The sequence below is a fragment of the Crinia signifera genome, chromosome 7 (assembly GCF_055691185.1).
Source record: "Crinia signifera chromosome 7, ASM5569118v1, whole genome shotgun sequence".
In the NCBI taxonomy this organism is placed as follows: domain Eukaryota; kingdom Metazoa; phylum Chordata; class Amphibia; order Anura; family Myobatrachidae; genus Crinia; species Crinia signifera.
This window is the reverse complement of record NC_139223.1, coordinates 126,564,915-126,592,255: the sequence shown is the minus strand read 5'-3', so window position 1 is coordinate 126,592,255 and position 27,341 is coordinate 126,564,915. Positions and strand designations below refer to the sequence as shown.

At 43.8% G+C, this 27,341-nt stretch overlaps 1 protein-coding gene across 5 annotated transcripts in view; it reads left to right on the top strand.

Annotated features, from left to right (window-relative positions):
- Positions 1-614: 614 nt before the first annotated feature.
- PRKAG3 (protein kinase AMP-activated non-catalytic subunit gamma 3) overlaps positions 615-27,341 on the top strand; it is a 52,888-nt gene continuing 26,161 nt past the window's right edge. Inside the window, exons 1-8 of one of the 5 annotated variants that reach the window (XR_014450805.1) lie at positions 615-1,052; positions 4,673-4,730; positions 11,387-11,496; positions 13,813-13,894; positions 17,673-17,731; positions 21,973-22,018; positions 22,095-22,149; positions 22,232-22,358. Coding sequence is in view for 4 of the 5 variants with exons in the window: in XM_083153739.1 (XP_083009865.1) it covers positions 1,020-1,052; positions 4,673-4,730; positions 11,387-11,496; positions 13,813-13,894; positions 17,673-17,731; positions 21,973-22,018; positions 22,095-22,149; positions 22,232-22,358 (570 nt within the window). In the remaining variant the exon portion in view is untranslated. The remainder of the gene's footprint in view (positions 1,053-4,672; positions 4,731-11,386; positions 11,497-13,812; positions 13,895-17,672; positions 17,732-21,972; positions 22,019-22,094; positions 22,150-22,231; positions 22,359-27,341) is intronic. The other 4 variants (XM_083153742.1, XM_083153741.1, XM_083153740.1 and 1 more) reach the window with 4 other exon arrangements.

Here is a 27,341-nt window from a genome sequence, read left to right as displayed (position 1 = left end):
TCCGGTTACCCGGTGTCCGACCCGGCAAATGTTCTGGGGCCATGTAAATGGGTAACCCGGGTCATCCGACCCAGGGACCCATTTCCTCCAATCAGAGAGCCCTAACCTCCGGACTGCAGTGCCCTGAGGTCAGTATGGAGGTTGGGCAATGGCTGCTGTCTGCGGTACTATGCAGACAGCAGCAGAGGTGAATGGATGCCTGTGTGCGGCATCCATTCACCTCATGAACGGAGGCTGGGGGCAGCCCAGCTGCTTACCTGGGCACTGGGCTTGCCCCTAGTATGTCGGTCGGCATTGCGTTGGTGATGGTCGGCGGGTTTCCCGGCGCTTGGAGATGATGTCATTTCTGAGCGCCGGCTCAGGGCCTGAATTCACCGGCGTCGCCCACCCGGCATAATGCCGGTGGGACGCCAGTGTAAAAGGGAACGACTGCCGGGTCGCATCCGGGTCCAAAAACCCAGGTGCGACCCGGCAGTTTTGGTGTAAAAGTGGTAAGAGACATCCATTAGGCATGTACATTACTGTCAGTCTGATCTGGTAAAATAACATGACATACTGTATACTGTAGTACATTGCAGAGCAGCTGGGGGCTGTCAGTGCTAGGAAAGCAGGGAAGGTGCTGCAGCAGCGGTTACCCATGTACAGCCATCTGAGCAATGACATTCTATCCGGGGAGAAACCTGCTGAGGAGGGGAGGAAGGGAGGGAGGAAGAGGAGGAATCGAAGTTCCCAGCACCAGGAGGAGAAGGGAGAGCCTGGGAGCCCAGATGCATTCGTGCTGGGTTATGGATATAACAGGCAGGGGATACTACAGATGACAAGAGGTGGATAAAGCCGGGGGAGGAGGTGTGAGGCACAGTGACCCAGTTTCTGCATCGCTCCTCGGCTTGTTGGCACATACTTTCCAATAATAGAGCCAGAGAGAGATAAGGAAACAATGGTGTGTGTATGAGGTGCCTGACTGAGGATGGGATAGGATTCCAAGCAGCAGAAGATTGAGCCATCTGACCAGGGGAATCATGGAGGTTATGGAGCAAGAAGACCCCCGACAGGTAACAGACATAATATATTATAATGCTGATGGTGGACCCTTCACACAGTCCTTGTCCCACCATTATATAATGTATCTAAGAGGTGCACTATCACTGATTCCAGTTGCATAAAGGTATACCGTACAGAATAAGAATAGCTGCAGAGCATTTCATAGAGATCAGGAATAACTGCAGAGCATCTCACAGACAACAGGAAAAGCGGCAGAGCATCTTATAGATAGCATGAATAGACAAACACTTGACTAATATAAGCCCCTAATGTTGTTTACAGGTGATATCTAATAGCAGTGTAGGTAATAAATGAATTTTCATATGCTGTACCCGTCATAATATATGCAGGGAATTCTGGCGCTTGTAGTTCCACAAGTGGATAGCTATGGCTAGACTGCCAGCCTCTCTGTTGTGGAAACTCGATTCTTTCAAGTTCCTACTTTAATGGTAAATTTACTGTACTAAAGCCTCTAAAAGTTAAAAGCTGGGGATGTTGCCAACAGCAACCAATCAGATCTGTCTATCATTTTCTAGGTTGTAGTAGAGACATGAGAGCTAGAATTTGACTGGTTGCTATAAACAACATACCCACTTTTAAAAGCTGTAGTAAATTTACCCGTAACAGTCTATTTGCGCACCCTCCTGCTGCTCCTCCTGCACATCCCCACCCCAATCCTTCTGCACACCCCCTGCACAATTCTCCGGCACACCCCCTGCACAATCCTCCTGCACACCCCCTGCACAATCCTCCTGCACACCCCCTGCACAATCCTCCGACACACACCCCCTGCACAATCCTCCGACACACCCCCTGCACAATCCTCCGGCACAATCCTCCGGCACACCCCGTGCACAATCCTCCTGCACAATTCTCCGGCACACCCCCTGCACAATTCTCCGGCACACCCCCTGCACAATCCTCCGGCACACCCCCTGCACAATCCTCCGGCACACCCCCTGCACAATCCTCCGGCACACCCCCTGCACAATCCTCCGGCACACCCCCTGCACAATCTTCCAGCACACCCCCTGCACAATTCTCCGGCAAACCCCCTGCACAATCCTCCGGCACACCCCCTGCACAATCCTCCGGCACACCCCCTGCACAATCCTCCGGCACACCCCCTGCACAATTCTCCGGCACGACCCTCTGCACAATCCTCCGGCACACCCCCTGCACAATCCTCCGGCACCTCCCCCTGCACAATCCTCCGGCACCTCCCCCTGCACAATCCTCCGGCACCTCCCCCAGCACAATCCTCCTGCACCTCCCCCTGCACAATCCTCCCCCTGCACAATCCTCCTGCACAATCCTCCTGCACACCCCCTGCACAATCCTCCGGCACACCCCCTGCACATTTCTCCGGCACACCCCCTGCACATTTCTCCGGCACACCCCCTGCACAATCCTCCTGCACACCCCCTGCAAAATCCTCCGGCACACCCCCTGCACAATCCTCCGGCACCTCCCCCTGCACACCTACCTTTATTTGGACTCACTTGCTGCTATTAAACATAAACATCCACTCACAGCCTGTGGGAGAATACCCACATCATTCGATGGTCGCGACCATTGAATGATGTGGAACGCGCACGCATATCTAAGGGACTCTCAGGTCACTTACAGTTGCGTGCACCCTCAGGAGGAAGTAGGCGCCCTCCCCTGATGTCACGGCAGATTACCATGGGAAAGCCCAGCATCCTTGTGCGCGTGCACCTGTCTGTTCACTGTGGCCGCACGCACCCTGCGTCACAGCCTGATTACCATTGGAACGCCAAGCAGCTTTATGTGCGTGCACCCGGCAAACAGTCTAGTCACTGTGGCTGCACGCACCCGGCGTATGCTCATGTGCAGAAATGCGGCTGCGCATACTCCAAACATCAGTCCCTATGCGGATGAACGCTGTCTGCGAATTGACCAGAATAAGGTCCTTAGGGCCAAATGCACTAGGCTTCAAAAGTGATAAATTGGAGAGTGATAAACAATCAGCCAATCAGCTCCTGCCTAATATTTTTCAAACACAGTCTGTGACATGGCAGGTAGGAGCTTATTGTCATGAGCTTAATACTGTGAATGTAAGATGAATATATCATTTGAAGACGATTCTTCGCTTAGGTAAAAAAAACAGTACTATTTGCTGGCTTTTGTTGTCAAATTTTGCTTTGACGCATTCAAATAAAGTGGAAAATGTTTCACCTAGGTGTAGAATTTAGCATGAGCGAAAAACATGTTTTTGTTAGGGGTTCAAAATTACAGGTGTTTTCGACCAGTTTTTAATAATTTTTCACCCATGCCTTTTCGACCCAAGACCCCCTGAAAAGTTGGGTGTGGATCAGTTGGTCACCAGCGAGTTGTTAGACAGTCATTAGGTGGACACCATTAGGTCAACATGCAGGAAGGTCGACATGGGTTAGGTTGACAGGGTCATAAGGTCAACAGGGTCAGTAGGTCAACAGGGGTATGGTTGACAGGGTCATTAGGTCGACATGGGTAAGGTCGACAGGGTCATTATGTCGACATGGTAAGGTCGACAGTGAAAAAGTCTACATGGGTTTTTTTTGTTTTTTTTCGACACAATCAACATAAACACTGCAGACTTCCTTTAACAAATTCGGTACTTGTGTATTATAGCGGCGACCATCACATCGCATACCAAAAGGCATGCGATGGTATGAGATGCGATATCGCGCGATGTTGTACAATGTCATACAATTTTAAAATTGTATGACATTGTATAAGGCATACAATGCCATACAATGCGATGCGATAAAAAATTGTATAAGCACCCTAATGGGTGCTTACAATGTTAAATGCACCCCCACGACACCCCCCACTATAAACGAGAACCCGAAGCGTAGCGAGCGGCGGCGGTACGAGTCCTACGACCTTTTCATACCCCCACTATCAACGTTGGCGTGGAGTTGAGAATAGAAAGTGTGGCGAGCCACCGAGCCCAAAGCGTGGCAAGCGGACACGGATACCTGTGAAGCCTGCGAGGGGACGCGGATACCTGTGAAGGTATCCGTGGCCCCTCGCAGGGCTCGCTGCGCTCGCCACGCTTCGGGCTCGGTGGCTCGCTGCGCTAGCCACACTTTCTATTCTCAGCTTCACGCCGACGTGGATAGTGGGGGTATGAAAAGGTCGTAGGACGCGTACCTCGTGGGGGTGCATTTAACATTGTAAGCACCCATTTGGGTGCTTAAAAGCACCCTTTAGGGTGCTTATGCAATTTGTCATCGAATAGGGGGCAAAAATCGCATCGCATGCCATCGGGTGTATGGCATGCGATGCGATAAAAACATCGTACGACCAACATCGGGGGCGCCGCTATAATACACAAGTACCACAAATTCCATTCATGTATCCTTCTGGCACCTTCATTTAACCAATAAAAGGTAGTTAAAAAACATATCACACTCACTGTACAACAAAATAACGCAATGTTGCTGTACTTACCAAAATTTGTGTCAATTTCTGAATGTTAATGCTAGCTCTTTTTAAAGGGATATATATATATAAATATATATATATATAAGATTTAGTGAATTATTTTGGTCAGACTTGTCTTTCTGGGACTGAGGTCCCTTTGTATAGCAGAAAGTGATACTAGAGTTATTTTACATTGCAGGAGGAAATCTTCCCAACTCCAGAGTTCCCCATTTATTCCGCTCCAGGTAATGTGAAATGTACGTAAGTCTCTGTTGTGTATATGTAGTATGCATTTCCATTATCAGCTGGTGCTACTTCTGTATGACTTGATAATAAAGTATAACTATGGGCCTAATTCAGGTTGGGTCACTAGGAGTATATTCGCTGCCTAGCGCGCACCTTAACCTCACCCACAGAATAGCTCCCCCCCCATGCACCCAAATCCCTTTGCTGGCATACGGGGGATGTGTTTGCTAGCACATCCCCTCGCATGTGGCCACTAGCAGGATAACTCATGATTTCTCCTGCCTTTGGTAATAAAAGTCAGTGAACTGACTTTTTTTTTACAGCCGCTATCCACCGAAAAGGGGCGGCGCTGATGTCATGTGATGTCCCCGAGCAGGCATTGGCCCATCTGGGGATGCCCATAAAATGCTGGGTGCTACCCTGCCAGCCCCCCTCTCTCCCCTACACATATCCCATTTTTCACGAAGGCTTTCACACAGGGGGTCTGCGCATGCGCAAATACGCACATGCGCAGACCCCCCTCCATTGGAACAGGGTCGAGGACGGGATTTATGACCCGTGTTGACCCTTTTACACAGAAGAAATACCCGTGTTATTCAGCAAATTACCGGGTAGAAATTTCCAACTCGGTAATTTGTTCTTCTGTGTGAAGGGGGGTCAGGCTGCTCCCGGCAAAATGACATGGCATTTGAAATGCCGGGTATTTGCCGGGATTTTCAGACTTTTCTGTCTGAAAGGGGTATGAATCTGCCCTTTGGAAAGCAATAAAGTATTAGCCAATCAGCCTCTGTTATTGACAGCAGCTGATTGTTTGATACTCTGTCTCTCTACTTTATGCCTATCACAGTTATATAAGGTTTAACCCTTTGAGTGCCAAGTGCAGGGGCTGGCTGGCAACTTTCAGCCTGGGGGGCTACACAAGCAAGTGGCCCACCACCATCGCCATCATTTCACCACCCTACCCTCTCACTTCAAGTATGCAGCAAGGATTAAACCATGGGTCCTCAAACTGCGGCCCTCCAGATGTTGTGAAACTACAAATCCCAGCATGCCTTGCCACAGTTTTGCTATAAGGGAGTGTTAAAACTGTGGCAAGGCATGCTGGGATTTGTAGTTTCACAACATCTGGAGGGCCGCAGTTTGAGGACCCATGGTTTAAACAATCATTTTCCCACACACACACATATACACCAGAAATGGGGACAGTGAGCGCGGATGGCGTGGTGCAAAAATTTACAATGTAATGCCCATTACACATAATGCCAACAACGTAATGCCTATTAAACATAATTTTACACACTGTAATGTCAATTAAATATAATGCCACACACCATAATGCCCATTAGACATAATGCCAACTCCGTAATGCCCATTACACAAAATGCCACACACTGTAATGCCAATTAGATATAATGCCAGACACCGTAATGCCCATTCCACATAATGCCAACATCGTAATGCCCATTCCACATAGCACCAACACCGTAATGTCCATTACACATAATGCCAACAACGTAATGTCCATTACACATAATGCCAACACCGTAATGCCCATTACACGTAATGCCAACACCATAATGCCCATTACACATAATGCCAACACCGTAATGTCCATTACACATAATGCCACACACCGTTATGCCAACACCGTAATGCCCATTACACATAATGCCACACACTGTAATGCCTAATACACATAATACCAACAATGTAATGCCCATAAAAAATAATGACACTCGCCGTACTGCCCATTACACAGAATGCCAACACCGTGATACCGATTAAACATAATAATGCCTATTACATATTATACCATTTAAATGCTGCTTACCTGCATGCTCATTATTAGATGAATATCGCTCGTTGCCAGGGGTGACATGCTTCTTGCCAGGGGTTTCATTTGTTGCCATGGGGGATTTACATCCTCATTGCTAGTGGAAATGACATGCTGTTGCTATGGAGTGCTACATGCTTTTTGCTGGAGGAAGGGGCATGTAATGCTCCATGAGTGCTGTTGCCATGGGGAGTGATATTTTTTGTCAGGTGGGAGACAGGGTACTTGCTCGTTGTCAAGGGTTCCATGCTTCCATCTAGTCTCTCTACCTTTAAATAGCGCGCCAGCGCTACCCGAATCCGCACTTCCGGGTAACGCTGGCTGCGCTGTTCTCATCTTACAGACACTAGAGGTATGGCAGTACCTCAGGGGCGAAATGTAATAGGGTGCGATTTTTAGACTAAAAAAAAATCGCACCAAATCGCACCTTTAAAAATCGCATTTTTTGCCGCGAATTCGCATATGTAATGAGATGCGAATTAGCGGCAAAAAATGCGATTTGCCGCGATTTGCCGCGATTTTTAGTCATGAAAATGTGCGCATTTTCAGTCATGAAAATGTGCGCATTTTCATAAATGCGATTTTGTTCCAAAAAAAAAAAAACGGCGTGGGGTCCCCCCTCCTAAGCATAACCAGCCCCGGGCTCATTGAGCCGGACCTGGTTCCAAAAATACGGGGGGACAAAAAGCATAGGGGTCCCCCGTATTTCTGAAACCAGCCCCGGACTCTTGGACCGGTCCTGGTTCCAAAAATACGGGGGACAAAAAATCTGGGGGTCCCCCGTATTTTGAAACCAGCACCGGGCTCCAACAGCCCGCGGTGTCATGCCACAGCCGGGGGACACTTTTTATACAAGGTCCCCCGGCCAAAACATGAGCACCGTGGCTGGTCAGCCTTGGACGGGGTACCTGGAGGAGTGGGGACCCCCCCAATAAAGGGGTCCCCCCCCCCCAGGCTTCACCCGTCCAGGGCTGAAGCCCGGGGCTGTCACCGGCGTCCGTGGCCAGTGGACGCCGGCCTGATAGGGTTAAATCCATCATACATATCATTACATTGCTTTTTACTGGCGAACTACAAGTGCCAGCAGACCTCCCCCGCATGATGGGACTTGGAGAACCACAAGTCCCAGCATGCGGGGCATTAATGGGCCCGCTGGGACTTGTAGTCCACCTGTAAAAAGAATGTTTATAAAAAACACACACACAGAGAAGTACAAGTTTATTACACACACACACCTCAATTTTACACCAGCGTTACTTACCATTCCTGGATCCAGCGCTGGTCTGGCTGCTTCACAGCCGGCTCTCCCCCCGCACTGACAGGCAGCGGGGAGAACCGGCTGTCTCCGTCGCTTCTAACAGCCTCTGTAGCGCTGTCCGAGTGCTACAGAGGCTGAGAGCGTGATTGGCTGAGCTACAGTATGCGTCTCCATGGAGACGCATAGCTCAGCCAATCAGGACTGAGCTATGCGTCTCCATGGAGACGCATACTGTAGCTCAGCCAATCACGCTCTCAGCCTCTGTAGCACTCGGACAGCGCTACAGAGGCTGTTAGAAGCGACGGAGACAGACGGTTCTCCCCGCTGCCTGTCAGTGCGGGGGGAGAGCCGGCTGTGAAGCAGCCAGACCAGCGCTGGATCCAGGAATGGTAAGTAACGCTGGTGTAAAATTGAGGTGTGTGTGTGTAATAAACTTGTACTTCTCTGTGTGTGTGTTTTTTATAAACATTCTTTTTACAGGTGGACTACAAGTCCCAGCGGGCCCATTAATGCCCCGCATGCTGGGACTTGTGGTTCTCCAAGTCCCATCATGCGGGGGAGGTCTGCTGGCACTTGTAGTTCGCCAGTAAAAAGCAATGTAATGATATGTATGATGGATTTAACCCTATCAGGCCGGCGTCCACTGGCCACGGACGCCGGTGACAGCCCCGGGCTTCAGCCCTGGACGGGTGAAGCCTGGGGGGGGGGGACCCCTTTATTGGGGGGGTCCCCACTCCTCCAGGTACCCCGTCCAAGGCTGACCAGCCACGGTGCTCATGTTTTGGCCGGGGGACCTTGTATAAAAAGTGTCCCCCGGCTGTGGCATGACACCGCGGGCTGTTGGAGCCCGGTGCTGGTTTCAAAATACGGGGGACCCCCAGATTTTTTGTCCCCCGTATTTTTGGAACCAGGACCGGTCCAAGAGTCCGGGGCTGGTTTCAGAAATACGGGGGACCCCTATGCTTTTTGTCCCCCCGTATTTTTGGAACCAGGTCCGGCTCAATGAGCCCGGGGCTGGTTATGCTTAGGAGGGGGGACCCCACGCCGTTTTTTTTTTTATAAAAACACTTTTACACATTTTTATTAACAGAACCATGCACAGATCTCAATGATCTGTGCATGGTTCTGTCAAATTCGCCTGTCAGAACCTGGTCTATTTTTTTTGCGATTTTTGGTAACATTGACCAAAAATCGCACCCTATTACATTTGCGAGTTGTATACTTTATAATGGGAAAACATCTGGATGCGAATTGAAATGTGACTAAAAATCGCACTTCTAAAAGTGCGATTTCGCGGTAAAAAGTGCGATTTTTTACCGCGATTTTCAACCTATTAAATGTGCGATTTTCGGAAAATGTGCGATTTCGGCCGTTTTTGACCAAAAATCGCACATGTCTAAAAAAATCGCACCCTATTACATTTCGCCCCTAGTGTCTGTCTCCATCAAGGCGGCTGCCATTTTTGCAGGGGCCCTCGCCTTACATTCGGGCGGCCGGGAAGCACAGTGCGGCAGTGGACATGGAGCCTGGAGGAGGCGGCTGCGGCAGCAGGGGACAGCCCACCGGCCCGGGTCCAGCCAGTACATACCGGCCTGGGGGGCATGTGGCACCCTGCCCCCCGGCCCAGCCCGCCCCATGCCAAGTGTATTTGTAAAATAGGTGTCAAAATTGCCAAGCAAACATTTTTATTCATCATAATAACCAGTAATGTTTGCCTTATATAGGAAATATAATCTTTTTTTTTTTTTTAAACAATTTTTATTTTAATTTCTATAACAAATGTGAGCGATTCTGGCATTTATAGTGGACATTTTGCACATCTCTCACATATATGTTGGCAATCAAAGAGGTAATTATGGGAAGTTATAATAAAGTATATTTACACACTTGTTGTTATAACTAATTATCTGTGTTTTGTTACATTACTAAATTGTAAAGAAAAAACTTACCAGACCAAAAACTGGAAACCATCAGTATACCGGGATCTAAATTGCTGCAATGTAAGCAGCTTTTAGGTTGTAACATGCCTGGGCTGTGCCCTGACCTATATGTTGGTAACAGGGCCCCTCCTATCCAGTGACTAATAGAAATGTCACAGTTAATTCCTCTCCTGTGCAGGCTTCATAACTAGGAAGTCTAATAGGGGATCTAAGGAAGGAAAGGCTGCTTTACTAAACTGGGGTCATGTAGGGTTGTATTTACAGTTTGTGTTTCCCAACGTCATTGAATAAATATAGCATAAATTAGTTTGCATTCTGCCCAAAACCTCTCCTTAAAATTCTTGATTGAAATAGAGTAAACCCTTGGTAAATGCACACTGGTTTTGCAGCAGGATGGGGGTCTAGAAACAGATGGAATTAACAATGAGTTCTGTTTAGAGGATCAATCAATATGGCTTTTAGTAAATTATATATTTTTGTCCTAAATCCATGGTGCCCGCTCAGGGGTATGAGCCCATACTGTCATTGCCCAGCACCCGCATCACCTGCCCGCTCCCCGCACCCCTCTCCCTGCTCCCCTCTCCCCGCTGTTTATGGAGTCCAGGAGAGAGACATGCAGCATTCACGTCTCACGCTGGACAGCTAGCCAATGGGCGCATGCGGTCCAGCAGCCAATCAATTGGTGGCTGCTGGACCGCGAGCGCCTATTGGCTAGTGGTCCAGCGGGAGATATGAATTTTAGCAGCATGTCTCTCTCCTGGAGTCCGGGGGTGCGGGGAGCAGGGAGCAGCACAGGCTGCACAGCAGGCATCTACCCCTGCCAGAGGCTGGTGAGAGGGCATCTACCCCTACGAGCGCCAGGTGAGAGGACATTTACCTGGTATGAGTTATGCCAACAGCAGCTGTAAACCAGTTTCCCCTGACAGATGGTGTCACTCTTGTCTGACTGCCGTAAGGGCTCCAGCAGTGGGGGAACTTAGCCCTTTGGAGCTGAATACTAGGAAGCGCATTGCTGCGCTCTCCATGCGGATCATTTCCTTGGCCTGAACCACCGCCGCTCGCCACGCTTCGGGTTCACGTTAATAGTGGGGGTCGCGTGGGGGTGCATTTAACATTGTAAGCACCCAATAGGGTGCTTATACAATTTATAATCGCATCGCATTGTATGGCATTGTATGCCATATACAATGCCATACAATTTTAACATTGTATGACATTGGGGAACATCGCGCGATATCGCATCGCATACCATCGCATGCCTTATGGTCTGCGATGCGATGGGCGCCGTGATAATACACAAGTACCGGTGGTTTAAACTCATTGGCTTGCTGTCTCAAGGTGCATGCATGAATGATGGAATATCATTAACAATATGTCACATGAAAAACAAAGGGTGATGCTACTATCGTTATCTTGTGAGCAAATAAATCATGCCCTTGGACATGCTTTATACATTTAAACATGAAAAAAACACACACACACACACAAAAAAAAAAAAAATCACTAGAAGACTTTTCTCCACTGTGCTTACAGTATGTCATAGAGTTCTAGTAACACAGACAGGTAGAAATCTAGGAATCCGATAAGCATAAAACAGAAATTGTGTTGAATTTCCAAAAATCATTCTTCTTCCAGCAGATCTGGGCGAGGATGCCGGGGTGTACATGGAGTTTATGTTGAAGAGTAAATGTTATGATGCCATCCCTACAAGCTGCAAGCTGGTTGTGTTTGACACCTCTCTACAGGTTGGTAAAATCTTCATTAATAGAAGACCCCCTAAATCACTCACTACCTGTCACACAGCCGCACCTGCATGTTTTCTTTTCATTTGTACAGGGAAGTCTTGTTTCCGCACAGGAGTTGTACCCGATGGGCAATCTCAACAGATTTACTCAAAAGATAAGATATTAGTATTTCACAGGGGAGTGCTGTGGGTACAGCTGTCCCGGGTCCCAGCCTCTGGAAGGGCCCAGGCAGCTCATTTTCCCAACAGCAACCCCCCCAACTTCCTCCGCTGTGCTGCCTTCTTCTTTAATGCAGGACACCAGAGGCCAATTAAAATGCTGCACTGGCTGTTGAACTAATCATAGCTTGTGTATCATTAGCCAATCAGAGCGGCTGCCGGTACACATGCTCTGATTGGCTCACCAGCCGGGACTGGATTTTAATTGGCCACCGGCGTCCTGCATTGCAGGGACCTGTGGAAAGAGTTGGGAGGTAAGTGAAGGGAGGAGGGGGAGATGGAGATGGGGGGCCCCGCGGGGCCCAGACTGGAAATCAGTCCTGGGCCCCAAAATTCCTAGTGGCAGCCCTGAGTATTTGTAGATAAACATAAATGTATTACGCACCGTACGGGTCATAGCATAGTTGGTGGTGCTCCCAAGAGACTGATTAGGTTATCCTTTAAAAATGGTAATATGTGCATTATGTGTTTTTGATTTATCATTCTGACAAATATTCGCTATTAGCTTTGATACCACCAGCAACCTTATGAGAAGTACAATCTAATAATCTATACCAGTATATTTGCTCCCTAACCGGTATCGATTACTACAGCCAAACACTACAGTGGCATATATATTGTGTCTACCTGTGACTGTTATTTTTTATTATTACCTAAAAATTGCACTTATTAAAAATCTGTTTGAGTTTTCCTGTTTGTGTATAACCTCCAAGTTATTAATCTGAATAAATACAAGTTACATCTAAATGTAAAGAGTGCCCCAGTCTACTTTACTTTCTGGTCTTCTGTTTGGTGGGCAGTCCTGATGATGCGATTTTTGCTGAATTGCATATTGCAATGCGATACTGGCCGCTAATATCGAGCCTAAATTGCATTGGATATGCAATATATGATAAATGGGCCTCTTTTTGTCATTAATCCCATTTAAACACATTTCAAACAGCCCCTTTTAGCCAGAAACTTGCTGATAACAGAATACGGAGCAGCACATATATTGGTATAATGTAAAACATCTCAGGTTGTGTCATGATATGTGACCATATGGGTTTGAGTAATTATAAATGTGTTAGTAACTCTTATATAAGGCTTCTTCAATTTTCCATTTTATTGTTCTTTAATCTTCCGTTTGCAATATTGGTTCAGAAAAATAAATGTGAGCTCCCCTCCCTTCAGGTCCTTTAGTCTGTAAGCACAAGTGTGTGTGTAATATATGAAAAAAGAAGTGTTAGGGTGGGATTTACTAAAGACAAAATGCAGTGAAAACCCAGTTTTCGTGGTTTTTATCACATTTTGAAATGTACAGTACTATGGGCTTCTCTTCGCAGCACTGCTGTGAGAGGGATCCGTAACGGATTCCTCCCAGCATGCCCTGCGGCCGCCAGCTACTCTGCGCTTGCACAGCTGGCCTTACCCGTTAGTACATAGACAGTGAGCATCAGATGTACCGCCGCTGCCCTTAATATAACAAGGACTCTTCATTGAAGAGCACTGTACATGTAAAATCTGTCAGATCTTCTCCTAACAAGTTGACTGACACTAATTTCCCAATTTCTCATCTAACAGGGAAGAGTGGCACAACGCTCTATTAACCTATACTGTGCCTACATCATATCTCATGCATACTGTGTATGAAATATATATTTATTAAAAAAAATATTATTATTTTTGAACACAAAATATGGTAAGATGATAAAAGTGTCTCCGAGCCTTTTCACACATACCCTGGGTGCAAACAGTAGTACTAGATATAACTGTATTGTCTAGTGGGGTAGCTGTGTTTACTCATGGGCAAAAATTCGCATCTATTTCTTCCTATGACAAACTCGTTACTGAGACAGTTCCAGCAATAAGAAGGTTTGTCACTCATGGTGAGTGTGTAGATTCCAATGTGGAGGCTGGCATGTTTTTATGTTTCTAATTTATATTACATAAAGAATCCTAATTACGTGTTACTTAAATCTATTCAACCATTTGTACATACATAACGAAACCATTATCTATAGGCAAAGTACACATTATAAGTCAGTACTGTCCTGTGCGTGTTACCAGCATATTCAGGCTGTTGGCATCCATCCACTCTCCTGTCTCTCCTCATCAGATAAAGAAAGCTTTCTTGGCATTGGTTGCTAATGGAGTACGGGCAGCCCCTCTCTGGGACAGCAAACAACATTGTTTTGTTGGTACGTATTTGAAAGCATTGCATTCTTCTAGTTACATTACTCTTAATGAGCATGAATGTTTGATTGACAGAATTAGCAACCTTAACGTTACAGAGATGGGGAGATGTGTCATACCCCTTTCAGACATATGACCCAAGAATTTCCCAGCTCAGTTTTGGGTTATTCACCTCAGCAAAAAAACTGTTTATTTGCTGGCTACCTATCTTAGGTATCTATCACTACAACGGAGACCAGGGAAATTCCGGGCTTGTCCGTTCTCAGACTTAAGCTGGCGTTTACATCAACCTACTCTCCCTCCCCTTTATACTTCCACAATACCCACTTTGCAACCCCTTAAGGCATAATTGCCTAACATTCCATAATTGCCTAACACTCCCAAAAATCATGTGGTCCAGCCCCCTGGGAAGGTGGGTATGGTCCCTGCTTTCCCTGGAGGTCCCCAGGAGGGGACAGGTAAATAGGGAAGTATGCCTCAAGGGAAAGTATAAAGGTGAGGTCTTAGAAGTACCACAGCCTCCAACTGAATTAAGTACAACAAGGATCCTCAGACATACTTGATTTTTTTTTTTGATCGGTAGACTTGGTGGCGCCCCTCCAGATCCCGGCACCCTAGGCAGCTGCCTAAAGCTGCCTAATGGTAGAGCCGGCCCTGCGGACATTAGACATATATAGATGATAATATTTAATACACAATAAAAATATGTACTTATACCTACCGGGGATTAAAGCAATATAACATAATCAACACATATAATAATAATTATAATATTAATATAAGGAAATTAACCATAAAAATCTAGCACTTTCCCTTTAAGGAATCTTAAGTCTGAGGGACTTATCAGAACAGACTTAGCCCGCGGAGCCCATCTACCACCCGTTTGGGGTTAGCTGGATATTAACAGCTGGATGCTTTTTTCTTGGACTGGGGAGACATTACCAAATTATAGGCATCCTTTAAAGGGGTAGATTCATTGCCCTGATGGCGAGCAGTGCCGACAGCTCACCATTATAGCTCAACATCAGTATTCAACTGCCCCCCTTTACTCGCTGTTTTCACCTCGCTGAAAAGAACCATGTACCTTGCCATTAAGGGAATCAATTCCCCAGAGCATTGAATACAGCGAGCGGCCGGCGAGGGGGTTGAACGGGGAGGATGGCTTTTCCTCACCAAAAAAAAGCAATCCTTGCTCTACAAACCCCCCTCGCCGCCGCTCGCCAACAGCATTGAATGCTGCTCAAAAATGTATTATTTATTAATGCCTAATAATGATGTCTATATACATCAGGACATTCCCTGCTCACCTTCTGTCAACCTTATGATTCCTTAAAGGGAAAGTGCTACTTTTTTCTGGTTAAATTCTTACATTCTTCTTACATTAATATATTATTTTTATTATATGTGTTGATTATGTTATATTGATTTAACCCCGGGAGGTTTTATGTACATATGGAAGATTGGATGAACTTGGAAACTTGCAGGAGAGTTGGGAAAAAATAAAAAGTGCAATACTAAAGGCAACAGACCTTTGTATAAAAGGTATATGGTCGACACAAATAAGGTGCCGACATGTGCCAACAGGTGGTATTTCATGCCGTACCGTCCACTAGGGCGTGGTGGGAGAATAAAATAGTGTGCATGCAAGGGGATGCGGTGCACCAATATAGTGTCCATGTTGACTGTGTCGACATTTGGGACAAAGAAAAACATGAAAAACACATGTTGACCTTTTGACTGTCAACCTTGCCCATGTTGACCTTATGCTTGGGTCGACCTAATGACCATGTTCACCTCTTCTGGTGTTGACCTAAGCCCATGGTGACCTTCAGTGGTCGACCCAATGCATGTCGACCTTAGCTGTGTCGACCCTATGACCCATACCCATATAAAAAGGGTTCGGAAAAGAACCAGGAAAAGGAATGCTGGTTAAGAAAGAAGTAGTAACTAGTGTGAAAGGAAATACAAACAGACTCCAAATAATGTGGGCAAAGAGGTGTATCTTGCCAGAAGGAAGGATGCTAAGAAGGTGATCAGGCGTGCAAAGATGGAAGCTGGGGAGAAAATGATCCAGTCAAGGGGGCAAAACTTTTTTTAAGTATATAAGAGAAAGGAGAAAATCCTTTCTAAATACAGTCTGTAACATGCCAGATAGGAGCTGATTGGATAGTACTTTATCTCTCTCCACTTTATCACTTTTCAAGGCCTAGTAAATCTGGCCCAGATAGTGAGAGCCTGACTGAGGATCATCTAAAAAAAAAATTTTTACTCAGTATTCTTTGAAGAAATAGAAGGAAAGGGGCTGCAGTTACCTTGCATAGACTTTCATAGAAATTAAGTAGATAAAAGTATGTTTATAGAGGAGAAGGTCTTAATGGAACTCTCAAAAGTGAAAGTGGATAAATCAATGGGGCCAGATGGGATACATCGAAGGATGCTGAAAGAGGGTTCTGGTAACCATTACCAAATTATTCAACCAGTCCCTAGCTACGACTGCAATTCCAGAGGATTGGAAGAATGCACAGGTTGTTCCACTGCACAAAAGTAGAAGAAAGGAAGAGGCAAATAACTACCAACCAGTGACCCCTACTTTAGTAAAAAATAAATAAATGAAACACTTAAAAGAAAGAGCTGTGGATTATCTCAAATCCAATAGTTTACAGGATCCCAAAAAGCATGTATTGACTATTTTGACTGGATGACTAAAGTAATAAATGAAGGGGGATGGGCTGGGGGGGGGGGGGGGGGGGGTAGGGTGTGTAGATGTATCTTATTTAGACCTTAGTTAGGCCTTTGACAAGATCCCACATCGCAGGATGCTAGATAAACTGAAAAGATTGGCATTGGATTAGAAAATAGTTGAATGGATAAGATTTTGTTTGCAGGATATAAGACAGAGTTGTAATAAATGGAGTGCATTAACCTGAGGGAAAGGTTACCAGTGGAGAACCCCATGGATCTCTACTTGGGACCAGTGCTTTTTAATATCGTTGTTGGTGACATTGCAAATGGTATTGAAGTGAATTTATATAACTAACATTTATCCTTGATTTATTTTCATTGTTTAAGGTAGACAGCACATGGTAAATTTACTAAGATGGGAGTTCTATTGAAGATGGGATGTTGCCCATAGCAACCAATCAGATTCTACTTCTTATTTACTTCTAAGAAATAATCTGATTGGTTGCTATGGGGGACATCTTCAATAGAACTCGAATCTTAGTAAAATGTACCCCCATAAGTCTGCAGGAATGCAGCTATAACTAAAGGAGAGAAGCCAGTGTCGTATCACAGAATACATCAACAAAAATCATGTGTCTAGTAAAAGTAATAAGGGTAAAATTCAAATTATTTTAAGATGATAGAGATACTCTATGGTCTATGCTGTCTAACGTATTCATAGTTATAAAGTAATCTGTATTTCAGAATACCCATTGCATTGTTACTAGTGACTGCTTTTATTTAACCCTTTGAGTGCCAAGTGAATTTGTCAAAATAGGTGTGGAAATTACCAGGCAAACATTTGTATTCCTTATAATGACCTGTTTACCGTATATATAGGAACTTTTTTTTTTTTTTTTTTACACAACATTTTTTTATTTGAATTTCTATAACAAATGTGAGCGACGCTGGCATTAGCTAATATTTTGGACATTTCTCTCAGAGATGTTGGCACTTAAAGGGTTAAATGGCCGAAAAGATGTATTCCTTTATGATTGCTTACAGTACATATTACAAATGTTATTACTGATGGCACAAATTCTATTATTTTCCTTTTACCAGGAATGCTAACCATCACAGACTTCATCAATATACTACACAGATACTACAAGGCACCCTTGGTATGGATATGCAAAAGTACTATATGTAGTTTATATTGATTTGAATTTTCCACAAGGAAAGTGTACACAAGCATGTTAATGTTCCATAGTACTAGAGACACAGCACACTCTCCAGCTATACAACACTATGAGGCATACATATAGTACAGTATATAGCATATAATGTGTGGGGCAGAACATGTGGGGCCTGATTCTAGTTGCCTCGCAAAGCGGCGGTAGTTCGATGCTTTGCAAGCCATGTGACGCGCTGGTCGGGCATGTGAATGCCCGTCCCCCGCTAAATGCAGAATGTCCCCGCAGCACTGTGAATGGATGTTTTGCATAAACATCCATTGACTAGCTTGCGTGCGGGCCCAAAATCATTCGATGGTTGCAGACCATCAAATGATTTCTGTAGCTCTCGCTAATCTAAATCAGTCTCTGGTGAGTTAGATTTGCGGCGCCCACAAGTCTCTGGAGGCACCTGCATTGAAGTCCTGCACAAACACATACAGTAAGTGATTATGCGCATGCGAAGAGCTTTACCATCAAACTCCCTGTGCGAATGCAAGTGTGAGTTCAGAAATCAGAATCACCCCCCACGGTGTAATGGTTAGCATTACTGTGTCACAGAACTGAGGTCATGGATTCAATTCCCACCATGGCCCTAACTGTGCGGAGCTTGTATATTCTCCTTGTGCTTCTGAGGGTTTACTCCAGGTACTCTGGTTTCCTCCCACAATCAAAAAATGTAATGGTAAGTTAATTGTCTCCTGACAAAAATTAAATCAGTGTGTGCGTTTATATGAGTTTAGAGCAGACTAGATGCACCAAGTGGTTCTTATCTGTCATCAAAATTCTATAGTTATCCTTTAATATTTACAGGATTTCTTACAAATATTATGTATTCTACATGCATAACCCTCCGAGGCACTTATGTATTATATAGCTTCCCTTCTGGACTTGTAACTTGTTGGGACTGCTATGCTATTACTGGTGCCTGTCCTTGTGTTTCCCTCCTATATCCCTATAGATTGTAAGCTTGCAGCAGGGCCCTCCTACCTCCATGTCTGTCTGTTGTTACCCAGTTTGTTTTATCACTGTTTACTATTGTAAAGCGCAACGGAATCTGTTGCGCTATATAAGAAACTGCAAATAAATAAATAATAAATGTATTCCCCAGATGTACCATGGAGGGATAGAAATGGATATACGATATCTGCCGTGGTCCCTTAATTTATGACCAAAAAAACAGCCCCCAAAGGTTAGGGTTAATGAACCTGCTATGGAGTCGGATTTAGCAAACTTGGCCCCAAGGTAACACTATCTCCAGATGCAGTTAGCCTGTAGTAACCTACTGTATGTGCTATTTATTTTTAATTCAGATTTTAAGCTGCATACACACTATACAATAAAGGCATCTGGTGAAATAGTAAACGATTTTCTTGAACTCCCCATCGGTACAGAATGAACCATATAGAGCTTCCACACTGAACAATTTCAAAAGATAAAGAGTTTGCTTTACCACTGATAGTGATGTTTTATGAAATCTTTAACTTTATTGTTCATACACACTGAACGATATGCATCTTTTCATAAACGACATAGGCAAAATTAGACTGCATGTACAGACAAGAAAGGTGGACAATAAAGACCCAGGGAAGCATGCATTGTTATCGTTATTGTTTGTACAATATCATTGTTAATGATATAATTATCGTGCATATAGTTTGCCTTTATTGCGTGTTGTGTACTGGATACACACTTAAAGATTTATCTGTCCAATCTGTCTGTTAGGAAGAAACATCTGATAATGTATAGGACAATCAAATATTTGCTCCCAAATTCTGGAAAGCAGAAAAAAATATTAAAGCCATTTGATTGAATCAATTAATCCAAATATAGTTTTTATCTGTTTTGGAGCTTTTGGGAGCAAATTATTGTCTGTCCTTTGCTCCCATAAATTACCAGATTATTGTTCCCACCAGGCAGATTGGAAAGCTAAATCTTTCTGTGTGTATTCAGCTGAACCCTTTGAGTGCCAACATCTCTGTGAGAGATGTGCAAAATATCCGGTAAAAATGCCGGCGGCGCTCACATTTATAAATTGAAATAAAAATGTAAATGTGTAAATCAAGATGATATTTCCTATATAATGTAAACATTACAGGTCATTATGGAGAATAAAAATGTTTGCCACTTTCACACCTATTTTGACAAATTAATTTGGCACTCAAAGGGTTAAGAGAGCCTCCAGATCTCTCTCTGTTGGCCACTGGTGACCTGGGCAGGCATGACCATTGGTTGCAGAGGACCTGAACCAGGAAGCAATGTTATACTGTTACGCTATCACACGGCACTGCTCCCAGCTCTTCGCCAGGACAAGCACTTATTGGAGCACATCTCCTGGCAAGAGAAATAAAGTCGGAGTAAATTTACTAAAGCTTCTAAAAATGAAGCTTTAGTAAATTTACCCGAAAGAGTAAATATATGTGAAAATGCATTCATTTTCACATAGCACATTAAAATGTGGATTGTGCTCAATTTGTCCCTGTGAGTTAATACAGTGCAAACACTTTTGTTTGTAATGTGAATACAGATTAATGAGACATTAAACGGATTACAAAAGCTTCTAAAAAATGAAGAGTTGATGTTGCCAATAGTAACCAATCAGACTCTGTCCATCATTTCTCTATTGCACCCTAGAAAGGGACAACAGAATCTGATTGGTTGCTATTTTTTTCCTCTAACGGACAAAAATATGCTGCACTGCAGGTGGGGCAGATGTTACATGTTCAGAGAGAGTTAGATTTGGGTGAGTTCTTTTGTTTCTGTGCAGGGTAAATACTGACTGCTTTATTTTTACACTGCACTTTAATGGTGAAATGTAATAGGATGAGAGATTCAGAAAGTGAGAGATTTGGTAAGAAATCTCCAGGTTTTTTTTAAAAGCGGCAATCATTTACACTGCAAAATCAAACTGGTTTTGACATGTAAATAATTGCCGCTTTAAAAAAAAACTGGAGATTTCTTACCAAATCTCTCATCCTATTAAATTTCACCCTAGATTTCAGTTTGAAAACTCCCCACCCAAATCTAATGGACACTACATGTAGCGATATGCAGGCATTTCCTGAGAAATTTTACTTAATTCAACTACATCGCTCAGAAAATGCCCCTACATCGCTGTGTGTGTAGGGGCCATAGTGATGTAGATACATCTGTATCCACCACCAATTAAGAACCAACATGCTGGATCTTAATCGGTTTGGGCCACTGTTCTCACCAGAGAACTCTTGCCCTGACAGATCGCTCAGCATACATCGCTGGCACATCGCCGTGTGCTGAACGATCATGTTGAGTGATCTATCATTGCTCAGAACACCCAGTAGGTCTATACGAATGTAGGGCCCATTACTCTCTGTACATGTTACATCGGCCCCACCTGCAAAGCAACATGGTTTTGTCCATTAGAGAAAAAATGTGCTTTGCGATCCAGCCTGAATTAGGCCCAAAGTCCAATAATATGCAAACCCCCCCCCAGATTGTGCGATCCAATCATTTTCAATGCTGCACTCATACTTTGTAAATTAATGGTATAGATCATGGGTCCTCAAACTGCGGCCCTCCAGATGTTGTGAAACTACAAATCCCAGCATGCCTTGCCACAGTTTTAACACTCCCTTATAGCAAAATGGTGGCAAGGCATGCTGGGATTTGTATTTTCACAACATCTGGAGGGCCGCAGTTTGAGGACCCATGGTATAGATAGAAAAAAAAATTGGTACTTGTTTCCTAGCAGATTTCTTACGTACGCAAATGTAGTGAAATCGCATCTCATGGTACGTTTTTACCATGCGATGTGTGCGATTGGGTGTTGATGTGATGAGTGCTTACAATGAGATGTGATGAGTGCTTGCAATGAGATGTGATGAGTGCTTGCAATGAGATGTGATGCTATGTGATGTGTGCCTAGTATGTGATGTGATGGTGCTTACAATTGTAAGCACCTGCACCTACGCCATTGTTTAGCGTCAACCCCAGTATCCACGCCACTCCGAAGTTCCAAGTTTAACCAGATAACAAGTGTATTTTCAATATCTAAAGATAAACCTAATGTTTGCTTTCTTTTCATGTGTTCTTTCAGAGCTTAAAGTCATATTAATTTCTTTATAGTTTTTTTTTTCTAAAGGCCTTTACATGTTCTCCAAAAACACATTCACCTCAAATATTGGTCTCATTAATACTGTGCTTGCCATTAGGTACAGATCTACGAGTTGGAGGAGCATAAAATTGAAACATGGAGAGGTAACATGAATTATTATTATTTCTTATGGTTATTTCTCTGGCGTTTTTGTGGAACCTCCCTGTGTTTATCTTGCAGAAGTGTACCTACAAAGTTCCTTCAAGCCACTGATCTATATCTGCCCTTCTGACAGGTAGGAATGTGGTTAATGTACCTGTAATGGTCTTTGTATTGTTACTTGTAATATCTTATAAAACCGTGTATCTCTGTTCCAGTCTGTTCCATGCAGTCTATTCACTAATCAAGAACAAGATCCACAGGCTGCCAGTAATGGAGCCATCATCGGGCAACATCCTGCATATTCTTACACACAAGCGGCTGCTGAAATTTCTGCATATATTTGTGAGTAGAGGATGGGGACTATATATAACCTTATTTCTGCATGTTGTGTAAGTAGAGGATTGGGACTATATATAACCTTATTTCTGCATATATTTGTAAGTAGAGGATTGGGACTATATATAACCTTATTTCTGCATATATTTGTGAGTAGAGGATTGGGACTATATATAACCTTATTTCTGCATATATTTGTAAGTAGAGGATTGGGACTATATATAACCTTATTTCTGCATATATTTGTGAGTAGAGGATGGGGACTATATATAACCTTATTTCTGCATGTATGTGTAAGTAGAGGATGGGGACTATATATAACCTTATTTCTGCATGTATGTGTAAGTAGAGGATGGGGACTATATATAACCTTATTTCTGCATGTATGTGTAAGTAGAGGATGGGGACTATATATAACCTTATTTCTGCATGTATGTGTAAGTAGAGGATGGGGACTATATATAACCTTATTCCTGCATGTATGTGTAAGTAGAGGATGGGGACTATATATAACCTTATTTCTGCATGTATGTGTAAGAAGAGGATGGGGACTATATATAACCTTATTTCTGCATGTATGTGTAAGTAGAGGATTGGTATTATATATAACCTTATTCCTGCATGTATGTGTAAGTAGAGGATGGGGACTATATATAACTTTATTTCTGCATGTATGTGTAAGTAGAGGATTGGGACTATATATAACCTTATTTCTGCATGTATGTGTAAGTAGAGGATGGGGACTATATATAACCTTATTTCTGCATGTATGTGTAAGTAGAGGATTGGGACTATATATAACCTTATTTCTGCATGTATGTGTAAGTAGAGGATTGGGACTATATATAACCTTATTTCTGCATGTATGTGTAAGTAGAGGATGGGGACTATATATAACCTTATTTCTGCATGTATGTGTAAGTAGAGGATTGGGACTATATATAACCTTATTTCTGCATGTATGTGTAAGTAGAGGATGGGGACTATATATAACCATATTTCTGCATGTATGTGTAAGTAGAGGATGGGGACTATATATAACCTTATTTCTGCATGTATGTGTATGTAGAGGATGGGGACTATATATAACCTTATTTCTGCATGTATGTGTAAGTAGAGGATTGGGACTATATATAACCTTATTTCTGCATGTATGTGTAAGTAGAGGATGGGGACTATATATAACCTTATTTCTGCATGTATGTGTAAGTAGAGGATGGGGACTATATATAACCTTATTTCTGCATGTATGTGTAAGTAGAGGATTGGGACTATATATAACCTTATTTCTGCATGTATGTGTATGTAGAGGATGGGGACTATATATAACCTTATTTCTGCATGTATGTGTAAGTAGAGGATGGGGACTATATATAACCTTATTTCTGCATGTATGTGTAAGTAGAGGATTGGGACTATATATAACCTTATTTCTGCATGTATGTGTAAGTAGAGGATTGGGACTATATATAACCTTATTTCTGCATGTATGTGTAAGAAGAGGATGGGGACTATATATAACCTTATTTCTGCATGTATGTGTAAGTAGAGGATTGGGACTATATATAACCTTATTTCTGCATGTATGTGTAAGAAGAGGATGGGGACTATATATAACCTTATTTCTGCATGTATGTGTAAGTAGAGGATGGGACAATATACTGTATATCCTTATTTCTGTATATATTTGTAAGTAGAGGATTGGGACTATATATAACCTTATTTCTGCATGTATGTGTAAGTAGAGGATGGGGACTATATATAACCTTATTTCTGCATGTATGTGTAAGTAGAGGATTGGGACTATATATAACCTTATTTCTGCATGTATGTGTAAGTAGAGGATGGGGACTATATATAACCTTATTTCTGCATGTATGTGTAAGTAGAGGATGGGGACTATATATAACCTTATTTCTGCATGTATGTGTAAGTAGAGGATTGGGACTATATATAACCTTATTTCTGCATGTATGTGTAAGTAGAGGATTGGGACTATATATAACCTTATTTCTGCATGTATGTGTATGTAGAGGATGGGGACTATATATAACCTTATTTCTGCATGTATGTGTAAGTAGAGGATGGGGACTATATATAACCTTATTTCTGCATGTATGTGTAAGTAGAGGATGGGGACTATATATAACCTTATTTCTGCATGTATGTGTAAGTAGAGGATGGGACAATATACTGTATATCCTTATTTCTGTATATATGTGTAAGTAGAGGATGGGGACTATATATAACCTTATTTCTGCATATATTTGTAAGTAGAGGATTGGGACTATATATAACCTTATTTCTGCATGTATGTGTAAGTAGAGGATGGGGACTATATATAACCTTATTTCTGCATGTATGTGTAAGTAGAGGATTGGGACTATATATAACCTTATTTCTGCATGTATGTGTAAGTAGAGGATTGGGACTATATATAACCTTATTTCTGCATGTATGTGTATGTAGAGGATGGGGACTATATATAACCTTATTTCTGCATGTATGTGTAAGTAGAGGATGGGGACTATATATAACCTTATTTCTGCATGTATGTGTAAGTAGAGGATGGGGACTATATATAACCTTATTTCTGCATGTATGTGTAAGTAGAGGATGGGACAATATACTGTATATCCTTATTTCTGTATATACAGATGGCGCCGCGCTCATCTTTCCAGGGGATGGCGATGGCGACGCCATTCGCCATTCCCTGCTCCGGCGCCATCTGTGTGTCGGAAGGGGACGCGCGCGCACGAGGTGTGCGCGCGTCCCCTTCCGACGGTGCTGCCGTCCTCGTCCGACGGGCGCCCGGTGCCCACACCGGGCGCCCGCACCCCCCCACAGCCGCTTCGGGTCCCCCCAGCCCCCCTCGAGCGGGAGGCGGACAGTATTGCGTCCGCCTCGCCCGCCGGCCGCCCGGATACTGAGACGCACGTGCGTGGGGGACGCACGCGCGTCTCAGTCAGATGGCGCGCCGTGCTGCTGGCGGATCGCCAGCGGCATGCTGCTGGCGATTCGCCAGCAAGCATAAGGCCTGCCCCATCTGTATGTGTAAGTAGAGGATGGGGACTATATATAACCTTATTTCTGCATATATTTGTAAGTAGAGGATTGGGACTATATATAACCTTATTTCTGCATGTATGTGTAAGTAGAGGATTGGGACTATATATAACCTTATTTCTGCATGTATGTGTAAGTAGAGGATGGGGACTATATATAACCTTATTTCTGCATGTATGTGTATGTAGAGGATGGGACAATATACTGTATATCCTTATTTCTGTATATATTTGTAAGTAGAAGATGGGGACAATATATATCCTTATTTTGGCTAAGATCAAGTGTAGTATCTGTTCTTATGTCGGGGGTTAGAGGAAGACTCTGATGAAGAATGGAGAACATCTTGATCCTCTGGCTGAAGAGGTAGCAGTCTGATGCCAGATGTGCTGTGTGCCTCTGGTACCTCTTCAGCAAGGGGTACCTAAGAGTGCACTGGCGAGGAACATAACTTGCACTAGTAGGGCGCGATGCACTTGATACTTCACTTTTCAAATGCACTATTTTTCATTTACCCTGGCCTTTTGGCTAGGGAGAGGATCATTTTTTATTTACCCTGACCTTCTTATTCATTCATTCAGTCAGTCATGTTTGTAGGTACTTTTTTGCATTTCACCACACCTTTTTCCCTAGTTGCTGAGGCTCTCTCCTTTTGTTCTTCAGCCGACCTTTAGAAACAGGGATGACCCTGAGCTGTGAGACAGGAAGCCTGAAGACACTTGCCCCAATGGTCCCTCTGAACTCTAGTAGGGGGGGGCTAGAAGATCCTTTTTCACGACAGTAGGAAGTTTGGCTCTGAGGAGATGGATAGTAATGGGCCCTTCTTCTTTTGGAGATGGTCCGAAATTCATGCCCCCAGCCAGGGCCATATTAACAATGACAGCATGATGATCACCAGGCAGACACCACAAGGCCACATGGTTGGTCATAAATCATAAGTATTAAAACTGCATTCCTATTTTACACATTTGTGCAATTTTAGTACTTTTATTTATTTAGGGAGACAATAGGACTTATAGTGTATGCAATCTATTATTACTATTTAGTAACAGTTTCTTATATAGCGCAGCATACAAGGCATTGGCCTCACCATCTCCACATTTCACAATAAGCTCTTAAACATTTTTAGCTCCAGGCCCATTAGGTCCTTTATCCGGTCCTGCCCCAGCACGGTTTTTGCACTCAGGGCTTTAATTTAAAAAGAAAATAGTTGGAGCAAGCAATGACATTTGCTGGCATCCACTATTATTATATGCACCACGCGTAGTGGCTAGTGACCCCCTCACATGTTTGCTGCATTTTCTCTACTGGAGTCCAGAGAAACACTTATGGTGCCTGATTCAGATTAAATTGGTCCCCCGCGTGTTGGTACGGGGGAGCGATGTTTAGTGACTGCGCATACACATGTATGTTCATGGGCAGCTGCTTGGTGCGAGCTGGCATGGCAAATCGCTTGTTTGTCATCCCGTCTGCACCGAGCAGTGTGGGCATGGGGCGTAGTGCAGTGGCGAGGGGCTGTGCCCATGGTAACGCCCAGTGTTTTGTTGGCGTTCCCATGAAAACGCTGGCCGATCCCATGTAATTGCGCCCGTGACATGGGTGTGGGGGGGAGGGGCGGCTTCCCGCTCAGGGCGCTCCCAGATGTAAGACGCCATAGAGGTGTCTTACATCTGCGAGCTTTGCGTGTGGACCAGAATAAGGTCCATGGTCAGGATGTTTAATATACAGTACAGGTTGAGTATTCCTTATCCAAAATGCTCGGGACCAGGAGAATTTTGGATAACAGATTATTCCGTATTTCGGAATATTTTAATATTTCAATGATGTATCTTGAGGTATCTTGCATTTACATCAAACACATGAAATACACACAAATATATTTTATTTGTGCATAAAACAAGGTTTCAAAACATGAAACAAAGTTTG